General features: G+C 40.8%; 1 protein-coding gene across 1 annotated transcript; it reads left to right on the top strand.

The window, feature by feature from the left end:
* The first annotated feature begins 1286 nt into the window (after positions 1-1286).
* nudt3b (nudix (nucleoside diphosphate linked moiety X)-type motif 3b) lies at positions 1287-11129 on the top strand. The gene is made up of 5 exons (XM_073467424.1): positions 1287-1531; positions 2908-3018; positions 6239-6283; positions 6396-6480; positions 6776-11129. Exons 1-5 carry the CDS (start codon positions 1433-1435, stop codon positions 6970-6972), a joined length of 537 nt encoding a protein of 178 aa, XP_073323525.1. The 5' UTR covers positions 1287-1432; the 3' UTR covers positions 6973-11129.
* Positions 11130-11530: the final 401 nt, after the last annotated feature.

The raw sequence follows: 11530 nt of genomic DNA, 5'->3' as shown, positions 1-11530 counted from the left end.
AAAAGGGGGCTATGTTATCCCAGGATCCTCTCTTAGCCTACGGCTAAGGATAGCCCTTCATTAAACAGAACTGAGCTCTTTGTTGTGGCCCCCAAAGGTGCTGCTCCAGAAGGTTGGAGATCTCCTCTTTGAGGTAGAAGGCTGCTCCATCTCTCCCCGAGGTCAGCAACATGTGAGTCGTCTCGAATTCTACTTTCTCTTTTCAGGCCCACTTCAAATCCATCACCAAATCCCCCTTTTTTTTACCATCTAAACAACATCTCCAGACACCAGCCATCACTCTCCAACAACCCTCATCCATTCTTTCATTACCTCCCATCTTGACTACTGCAACGGTGTCCTGTTTGACGTCCCCAGCACGACCTGTAGAGGCTCCAATATGTGCTAAACTCATCATCACCACCCTCATTCAACTCCACTGGCTCCCCATTAAGTCCTGCATCGACCACAAAATCCTCCTTCTCACCTACAAATCCCTCCACGCCCTTGCGCCCAAGTACCCTACGGACCTCCTCCACCCCATCCCAGGAGCTGCGGTCCTCAGACTCTAGCTTCCCCTCCAACCCGCCAACCCCCTGGCTGCAAACTTCTGGAGACAAGAGCCCTCAGTGTCGCAGCCTCCACCCTCCTGAAGCACCACCTGTTCACCAAGGCCTACAACCTCAGCCAACTCTGTCTACCCTCCATCAATCCACCCTCCTCTGCCATCCGCCCAACCAATCCCTCTTCTCTGACTTCAGCTCCTGCTTCTCGATTATTCATTTTTATGTGTCATGGTGATATATAAAACCAAGATATTATAATTATTGTTATTGTCATTATTATTACCACTAATAATAACTGCTTGAGTGTCATACTGTTGTTTATTACAGGGTTATATGTTAAGTCTACCATGTTACTTCACATTATTGCATCAGTTTTGAGGCTCGTGCGGGCGCTGTCCATTACCTGCAGTGCTGAAATCCATACATCAGCATTACATACATTTTTTTTAAAAAAATGTTGATAACATATTAAATACTACCTGGATCACCTCACGTGTGATTTTTTTTTATAAGTAAGGTGCTCAGACAAGTGGCCGCGACGAGCTAGTTGGAGCCAAAAGTGCCAGTTTTCCCGCACCGGCTCGCTCCAGTCAGAGCGTGGTTGTTGCGTTTTCCACGCATCCGCTGCCCCAATTCTTCAACGCGGGTTACGTCATTTTGTTACGCACGCCGAGCCACTACCGGTTAAATTACGTCCGAGGCGTAGCGGCTCCTTGTAATGGCGACCGTGCCGTAGATGTGCCCAGGTTTGTGAAAATGAAGCGAAGAAGAAGTTATTTCTTTTAAGTGAAACGCCGAGGTTCCCCGGAGGAGGACTTTGCGTCTACGACCGTCGTCTTACTAAGTGGTAAACTTCGCCGTACTTTTGAACTTCTGTGCCCTTTGAAATGATGAAGCTCAAGTCGAACCAAACCCGGACGTACGACGGGGATGGGTACAAGAAGCGGGCCGCCTGTCTGTGCTTCAGGAGCGAGACGGAGGAGGAGGTGAGTCCGGTGATGACGCCGTCTGGAGGGCCAAGCTAGCATTAGCAGCTGTAGCTGCTTTCACTGTCTTTTCTGTCTGTAAATCGGCGTGTTTGTCAACACAGCTGTGCTTTTATGTCAGCTTGAAACGACGACTCACTCTTTTATAAACAAAAAATACTGTGTCGACTCCCGAGTTTGTGCATTAAACATTGTTTTTCAGCTCGTACTTACCCAGGTGTTATGTAAGCCTCTTTAGCTGTGCATATAGCAGCCTCGGGTTTTTCTACCGACCGTTACTTGGAGTCAACCTGTTAGCTGCATGCTAATGTTAGCTCGCTAACTAGCCGTGTTGCTGCTGTGGGCAGCCGGCTCTCGGCCAGCGACCACAGCCCACAGTACAGGCTGCGACTGAGGGGTGACTTTATCAAAATGAGATGTGTGTGTGGATGGAAATCACTCGTCACGTCTCGAAAGTGACTGACTAAGACGTGTATCTGTTCATATTACAGACGGGTTGATGAGTCGAGTAACTGTTCACTGTGTTAGCGTTAATGCAACTGGTCCTGCTAGCCAAACATTGGGCTGATATGTAGCTGTACGCTAGCTGTTAGCTGAGCTAGCGTTAGCCAAAAGACAACACTGGTACCGGGTTAGCTTAATGTTAAAACATCGCTACGTATTTGTTCGTTTTTTACTTACTGAAATAACATTCGTGATACTGAAATGTTGATAATTTACTCGGCTTGGTGTCAAACTCGAGACCTGTTAAGTTGTGTAAACATTTTACCATTCGCTACCTTCGTGCGCTCTCCCTTAAAAAAAAACACTCAAAGTAGCCTGTAAAAGGTTATTTGAGATCAGAGGCGATTTTTGTGAGGCTGATGTCCAGTCAACAGCACGCACAAAGATGTCTTTGTCGTGGGAACATTTTACCATTGAAGGAGACGAATTGAGACTAAACTAATTCCTCATTTTGGTCAAAGAGGCCAGATTGTGAACAACATCGGCTGTTGCTGACAGGAAACACATCTGTATGACCTGATAGAAACTTCTGTACCTCTTGGCTCACTCAGCCAAGCCCCAAATTGTTGACACCGTGAACTCACCACCCTTATGTGGAAAAACAAGCTAACTCAGTGACTCACACACCAGCTATTTAAAAAAAAAAAAAAAGTATGATTTGCATGCAGGCAAACAGAGGATGAACTGCATTCACACAATTATCCAGCTGATTTACGGTGTCATAGTTGACAGGTAGCTGTTGGCTCTTGCCTGCATCTATAACTAACCAAGATCTGCTTGTGCAGTGTAAACACAAGCCAATGATCACTATTAACAAACAACATTGATTTAGACTTTAAGGCCTAACCAGTCTCGTGTGGGATGCTTCGCAGGTGCTCCTGGTGAGCAGTAGTCGACATCCTGATAAGTGGATAGTTCCTGGAGGGGGAATGGAGCCAGAGGAGGAGCCCAATGTTGCTGCAGCTCGAGAAGTGTGTGAAGAGGTTGGTTCTGTTGCTGTTTTTCATCATTATTATGTCATTTATGCCTAAAATGTGTGTCTATTGTATGTTTTCTTTCTTGTAATTGACTGTGCAGCGGCAAACGTCACTTGACCCTTGTATCCAAAACGTGGATGTGAAAGGTGCCTTTCTAGACTTAGTTCATAGCCAGGAATATTTTTCTGAGAATGGATTTCCATTTTCAGGATGGCACATAAGATGTATTGTGTTTCATCTCTATTAAATCATGTCTGTATTTAACACTGGGAGTAATACCTCGCTCTGGAAACCCATTTCGTCAGTGCAGTCATCCTGTTTGCATGGACAGAGAGAGCCTAGCAACATGTAAGCTGTATCATAGCATCATGTTACAAAGCAGTGTTTAGGTGTCAAAGGAGGACACACTGAGATTGAACACTGGCTGCCCAGCGGTTGCGCTGCAGCAATATCCAATCCTGCGAATACTGAAGGAAAACAATCCGCTTTCATTCTTTGTATGTTTTTAGACAGGTCTATTTTTACAACAGCAGCCTTGTTACAGAGGCATTTTGAAGGGCAAAATGCATCTTTTTTTAGTAGAGGATGGGTAGCAATTAATAAACAGTTGGATTGGAAATCAATATCCTGCTTAAACCCACCTACATCTGTCCCTTAAGTAGGATATTCCTCTTTTGTACATGCGGTTGACCATTTGGGCATTTCGATCAGGGTGGCGACAGGGCGCTGACGACATTGAATCTCACCCGGCTGTCAGTGCTTGGCGGGTCACTGACCAAATAAAGCCTATTCTCTATGTGTGATCCATCACACTGATGGATGCTGATATCATCCCTTATCCTGGCTCCTGCTGTTTGGTAGCCTTGACTGGTTGCAGGACACTGTGGCTTGCCAACAGAGGGTCAAAAGCAATGTCACATCACTACTGACGGAGCTTTGTTAAAAGTCCTAAAAGGCCACATTTAGAAAGTTTGTGGTGACTTTGAGTGGTACTCAATCCATCACCACGTTCTGTGGCTTCCTAAGCCTCTTATTGGACGGTGGTGTAACAGGACATATCCTAATCCTGGTGAGCTTATTCTGATGACCATATGAGCGGTGAGAGATTGCTTATGTTTATTGGTTTGGACTCTTGCCAGGGATGATGGTGTAGACACAGCACTCAGGATCAGGCCAAAGGTTACAGAGGGCTCCTTTGTCTATCCGATTGGTCACAACCTCTGCTAATGCCTGGGAATCATATGCCCTGACCCTGCATCAAGAGGACTCAGGACAGCGTTGCATTAGTTGTAACGCTGCTTCCATGCTGTACATCTACTTTCAAGATGATGCCCACTAGTCTTTAGTTACATGAAAGAGTTGAGAGACATTTTCCATCTCATAAAAACATACGCGTTGACTTTTGGCCTATTACTTAATCCCTGGCACATCTTTGTGGTTTCTAGTGGTGAGCCTGTTCTTTTACATACGAACTTAGGGCCTGAGGAGTCCAATGGTACAGAGCGTGCTGTCAACATTTTATTTATAGAATGAAACTGGAACCTGAAGAAGAAGAAGAAGCTGCAAAGATGTCAGCAAGTGTTCTGGCCCTGCATCTAAACTTGACCTACTATTCACCTCTGGGAGTTTAGACTGCCTTGGAGATTATTTTTGTTATTGTAATTTGTTTACATGTAACCGCAGTGTTCACATTGTCCTCTCTCTAGGAAAGTTTGACATTTGTTCGGCTTTGGATTTGGGATCATGTGAAGAGTATGAGTTGATAGCAAAGCGGTCATTCCGTTGTTCGCTTCTGACCTTTTATATGATCTTTTATGATGCGCAAAACATCTTGTAGAGTGGGCGTCAGTATGTGACAGTCAGTGCTAGCCAAGCAGAGCTGTTTACATGTATTTTGCGGCTGTAACATTTGTAAATGCAACAATTTGTAGATCATTTAACATTTTTCCTTTTAATCAGCTGATATAGGAAATGACTGAATAATGAACATAATCCTGAAAGGCCACCCACACCAAATGCTGTAAATTTAACAATAACTAAAAATATATATTTTTTAAAAATCTTTCCAACTCAAGTGGATGGCTGAGTCCACACCACAACAATAGTGATGAACTATATTGTTGGGATCACTGTCAGAGCAATTAGATGAATGATGGAAACACACCCAGCCAATCAAAATTCATCTGAATTTACAGGGCCATCAGTTAGCTTGATTATGGGGAGAATTTCTTACAAAATAATGTTTAAGAAGTGCTTATAATATTGGTTCCTAACTGTAGTCAACCTCTTTTATGTAAGCAAATTGATGGCATTCAGAAAGACAAAGGCAAATTAAACATAAAAACCCAAATTTTACCCGAGACACACTGCCAAATGATCTTTGCCGCTGGTGAGATGTCTGAAGTTCGTTTAAATGGACATCAAAGTCCATTTAAACGATCACCAGGATAATTGATGGTGACTCAGCCAAAAGAATGAATAAAACTTGTCTTCTAAAGAAGTCAACTCTCCTTTTTACTGTTCTCATCTGTGAAAGATTTAGTAAAACCATATCCTTCAGGGGGTTTTCTTTGTTTGTTTCTCCGTGCAGCGTAGGCCCACAGCAGTAACTAATATCCATTTTCCTAAGCTGTCGATACAGCTAGACTGTTATCATCCATCAGTATGGATGATCTTATCCTCATAGTTATGGTACAAGAAATTTCATGAATGTTAAAAAACCTGATTTCAGACTAAGGCTTTGTGACTGTAAATGTTTTAGCAGTTTAATTGTTAAACAAATTGTATCTTACTGTTGGCTTTACTTCAGTAAAGTGTGAGAGAATCAGTACATGCAGGACATGATGGCAACATTTGGTCAAATTAAGTGAGTGTTTTTGTTTGTTTTACTCGAGCACTATTTGGAGAATTCAGCAACCACACAGGACTTACAGCCATGAATTTGCAGAGGATAAAAACAATAAAATTATAATGTAATTTAATCCACTACAACCACAGTTTCAAAATTACCATACAAATTAAATCGATACCTGACTGACACAGTCTCACTTCAACACTACAAGGTTAAAGAAAATGTAGTTCATTTTCTAGGCATTTCATTACCCAGGTGTTTGTGTCAACCTCCCTCTGCCTCTTCATATTCAAGAAAAGCCCTCAGTTGTCAGTTGTAACTTAACTCTGTCGTGTGTATTTGCTCACTATTTTAATCATTTTCCTGTCTTTACAGGCCGGTGTGAAGGGGACTCTAGGTCGCTTAGTTGGAGTATTTGAGGTGACGCTTGTTTGCTTACTTTTTTTAGTCTTCAAATGTCAACATACTGTGCTGCGTGTTTGTGAACGAGAGCTGAAAATATGCTAAGGCAAAATGTTTTTCCCTCCTGCAGAACCAAGAGAGGAAACACAGAACATACGTCTATGTTCTTATTGTAACAGAGGTGCTGGAGGACTGGGAGGACTCGGTCAACATTGGTAAAGCATTTGTTTACTTGTCAAAATGGGGATCATACGGACAAAGTTCTCAGACAGTCACATGCTGTCTGTAGCTTTAGTTTTCTTTCCCAGGCCTCAGCGATATTGCAGTTGAGGGATTTTATTGTAAGGGAGATAATAACACCAGCTTTGTTCCTGCCTTTTAGATTTTCACCTTAATGTTGTGTACAGTACTGATAATTAGTCAGAACCTATTTTCACAATGTGTTTTTCTCTCCTGCTGTCCCTCACATGTCTAAACTTGCTCCACAATGGTGTCTCGTTCTGTCAACAGGGAGAAAAAGGGAATGGTTTAAAATAGACGATGCCATACAAGTGTTGCAGTGTCACAAGCCTGTGCAGGCCACCTACTTCGAGGCTCTCCAGGAGAGTTGCCTGACCAGTAACGGAACACCTTTGGTGGCCACGATAGGTGGGGACCTCTCCCCTACCTACAGCATCAATCAGAGCTCCGTCTCGGGTATCAGATAACTAAAACCATAACTCTGATACCCCCAGGAGCTTTCGCCACCACTTGCGCTCTTACTTGTGTCATTTCTCTTCTCTTCTTTCTTTTTTTGTCTCAATAACATGGTTTGCCTTGCCAACTCCTTTGTGCCAGAACTGTGGCACAGACTTGATGACAAGTGTCGGGTGAATAGTCTGAAACACTTTGTAAATGTAAATGTAATTTTTGACCCCTCTCTTTTTTTCTTTTTACTGACAACTGCATGAAATGTCCCCCTCGCTCCCCCTCATTCTCTTTCCTTAACGCGCCCTTAGCGTGGTGTTTATTGAATGCAAGAACTACTTTTTACCGTTGTAATGTAAAAGTGTATACTTAGTGCTTAAGCTGAAGGCTTTTGGTGGTCTTTTTAATGTTTCCTCCATTTTTCTTTTTACTTTCCTGTGAATGAATGTGCCCATTAGCGTACTCCCGCCCCTGTTATAAGGATAGGAAAATGTTGTCTGTATCTGAATGAACAGAGTTGTGGGAAGTGACTTGTCTTGCATGAGCACTGTTTTGTTGTGTCTCACTCAATCGAGTGACCTGATGCTGACTGTGCAACAGACTTATGGTAAGGTCTTTGGGTTCTCTTCATTTTTGGTCCTTATCGTGGTTATCGATGTCTCTTTAACAAGAAGGATACGGCCCCTCACTAGTCATTCATTCAATATCAAGTGTCAAGTGTGTTTCTCTCTCATTGGGGAAGCTAGCCAAGCACTACAAGCTTCACTCTCGAACGGAGCATAATATACTGTAAAGAGAGTGAAAGAATGTCAACGTACAATGTAAAACAAACCACCTTTTCTCCTCAGTGTCTTTACCTCCTTTAATCCCTTTTTTTTGTTTTCTTTTTTAAAAATGCTTTCTTGTGACTGACTACCAAGTCTTCCTCCACATACTGAGAGGGTAGAAGTAGTAGATGTCAGAATCATGAACTTGTAATTTCAAAATCCAACACATATCACTTAAGTTATTAAAACCCATTTCCATATTTTACTCCTCACATTCAGTTTGGTTAAAAAGCAATTGTTTACATTGTGTCCGTAACATAGCACAGTTGACTTCAGTGGGCACTTTTCATTATGGTCACTTTTTTTTTTTTTTTAACCCTTCCTTTAGTATTTAATCTGCATCCCCAAAAACACTCAAAAACACCTGCTTGACATTGAAAGTAATGGAATCTATAATGCTGTCTTTGGCAAGATGCAGAACAAACAAGCCTTGTACAGTTTGAGACCTCGTTTTTAACATGTAAAATGCTTTTGGATACTAGTTTCTTTCTCTTTTTTTTTCCTTTTTTTTTTGGTTTTGCTCTCTAACGTCTGGCAAAAGTCTCTTTAGCCGAGCTGCGTCACTTTGGCCTCGATGTGGCGTGAGGCAGCTGGCTCAATACTGTGAAACTGGAGGCGCTGTAGATAGCATGTTAGAGGTTTTTATTGTAAATTGTTTATTTCTGTATAGATCAAAGGTGAGAGTACAAATGACAAAATACCCTCTTACACATCTGTGAGTTGTACATGTCATTTCAACTGAGGCTGGAAGAACCGATTGAACTCAAGGCGTTGGCTTTGGAGCTGTAGGGGAAGTTTTCTCTCGAGATAGCATTTGAGGCTAAAGAACAAGGAATGTGGATTTGGTTGTAGGTGAGAGTGAAGAACTGATTTATAACTTAATATTCCCAAACATTTTTTTAGACCAAAACAAAATTGAAACAGTGAAGGATTACTTTTATTTTCGTTTCCATCTACAACTAAGATTAGGAGTAAAGTAGACCTGAAAAGTCCTAGTAGCTGCTCCACTATCCCCAGTCAGTGTATATTCTCATGGAGGGCTTCTTTTAGTGGTCTCTTATTCATGATACTGTAGTTTTCTGTCCATATTAAAACTTGTGATAACTTCACACTGTAATAATACACATCTGGTAAAGATGGTGTGACATTGTTTGAGCATTGTGTTTACATTAGTGTTGTCAAGATACTGGAATTTCTAACTTGGATACAGAACCGTGTAAAATATTGATATGTTCGATACCATGAGAAAAAATGGACAACATTTAGGGCATAACTTGTTTGATTGATTTTTATTTAAAGACGAATTTATTAAGGCTTGTTTACCGTGTGTTAAGAACAACAGCATCTAAGTTATCTACTTCTGGAGGAGGTGGACCTATGTGTGGACTACAGCAGTGCATCTGTCAACTCGCTGTTAGAGAGGAGAGCAAAAAAAACCTGAGCTCTTACTGTCGTATCGATACTGTAAAAATGAACATTGATATGAATCAATATTTGTTATTTTTGACAATAGTTTAGTCCAATTTTAATGATTCTCTTAGCTCCGATGTTGTCCCCACCAACCTTAGGGGAAATATCAAACTGCTCCACTTTGTTTACCAGCTAGTTGCTGACTTTGAATGCATGTCATGCCAGGCAGGTAGCGGTACAGGTACAATTAGGTTTTTATAGCCTACAGTCGAGATGCTAAAAGATGCTCCACAGCTAAGAGAAACCCTTTCATTCACAAGTAGTCATGTTATAACGGTTATTTGGAAATACTGGTACTGATTATAGCAGATTTAAAGTATAGTTTAAGGACAGTAAACCTCTGATTGATCACGTTCAAACGCAATGCTAATAATATAAGTAATTATATATTGGTTAGGATGACGCAGCGCTCAAAGTTTACTTTCGGGTTCTGTAGCAGATGTATATTTAACTTTGAGCGAGGACAGCAAACTTCAGTATCATGGTTCAGCCCTGTAAATCTGTAAACTAGCAGATCAGAAGCTAATGAAGAAAAGGGGCAGAAAGATGCTACAGTGACAGCAGTTATGGTTGTCTTTCTTCATGGTATTTATTGTTTGAGGGGGTCACAACTGCCAGCAAATCGAGCTTTAGACAAACTCTTAATATTATGATATTGGCCTCTTTATGATCCCTGAATGAAAACGTATTTTTCCCTGAATGACAGTATAGTGAATGAAGTCCAAAGTCTCCTTCGTAACAGTTTGAGACTTTAAACAGATTTTATTGCTGTGTATCAGAAAGGTGTGGCGGCCAAAGTTTCGCTTTATGATGCCCTACCTGGCACTTCATATGAGATTTCGTGTCGATCGGACCTTTAAGTCTTCATTGAAATGTGCAATTGGATGTTAAGGGGATGAACCTGTATATGGTTAAAGGAAAAAAAAAAAACTATCCCAGAATAATTGGCGATGATTTTATTCGCTCTTGACGGTTTGACACAGGTGACAGGTACTGTCAAAATGAATGTGAGGAGGATTTTCCACAAGTAACAGCCAGTGACTTAATTATTAATGACCACTTGTTCTTTATCCATTTTTTTTTTCTGTTTGTTCTTTAATCTGTTGTGTTATTGACAAGCTAATGTCATGTATATAGCTAACACAGCACCCTTACAGCCAGAGGACGCACTTTGGCTTTGGTCAATAAGGATTAGTGTCCCTTTTTTTTTTCTTTTTTTTTTTTTTTTATAACAACTCCCTTCTAACTCAAAATTAAGGCATTTCTTGTCATAAGTAAAGTGAGGTCAGGAGGGAATTTATGAAGTAAACGTCTCCACATACACACATTGAAGTTAGTGTGGAGTTACAATGGAGCAAATGCATCTACCCCCCCTTTCTCTCTGCTATCTTAAATGGTTCGTTTGTAAATCACATTGAAGCTTCAGAACTTGTCTAAAAAATGACGAATTAAAGAATTCGAGCTTCACATAAAGTCACTTTCTTAAATTTACCAAAGGTGATGGTTTAAATATGTATAGCCCCATCTGGTGGTCAAAGCAAAAATAAATTAAAAGCACATCACTGTGCAGCAGAGGATTGTAAACATTGAGTTTCCTTTTAGCGTGACAGCATAATTGTAAATTGACTGAGAAGGCTGTTCAAAGATTACCCCCCAGATATTTTGCAATTGAATAACAAACCAAACGTATGTGCACTTGTAGCCGTTGACCTCAGCCTTGAAGTTACATACTCGTAATTGTGTTCTCCAAGGTGTATGTGTCACTGGAATTTTCTTTTCCTCTCTTTTGTCATTTGGGACTGTGGAATAAAACCAGTGCGAGAAGACTGAAGATTGTAATATAAATGTGCCAACAAATAAACACCAGTATTTCACATTCAGGCCTGTGTCATTGTTTGTGTTCATGTCAGTGAGGTTGTTTTTTTTTGTTTGTACCTGCAGTACTTGCATACAGTGTTCATACGGCTCATTTCATACAGTAATACTACTCTATAATTCAGATTAGAAGATTATACAGAGATATTTATACCCAAAAGTTACACCTGAGTAAAAGTAGTATTAAAATATTACTTACAGTATTTGAAATATAAAGTATTAAATGTTCTTTAGTATCAATAGTACAAACAAAAGTTGAGTATACACAGTGTGGTAATGTTATGAAGTATGTTTTCTCAAGTACTGAACTGAAGTACAATTCTGAGGTACTTGTACTTTACTAGTATGTCTTTTTATCTGAAAGACATACATGCAGATGAAAAGTTGGACGAAGATTCGTTGTCCA

The sequence above is a fragment of the Pagrus major genome, chromosome 6, assembly GCF_040436345.1.
Source record: "Pagrus major chromosome 6, Pma_NU_1.0".
Taxonomy (NCBI): Eukaryota; Metazoa; Chordata; class Actinopteri; order Spariformes; family Sparidae; genus Pagrus; species Pagrus major.
The sequence above is the reverse complement of the archived record's forward strand: the minus strand, read 5'-3'. Positions and strand labels throughout refer to the sequence as shown.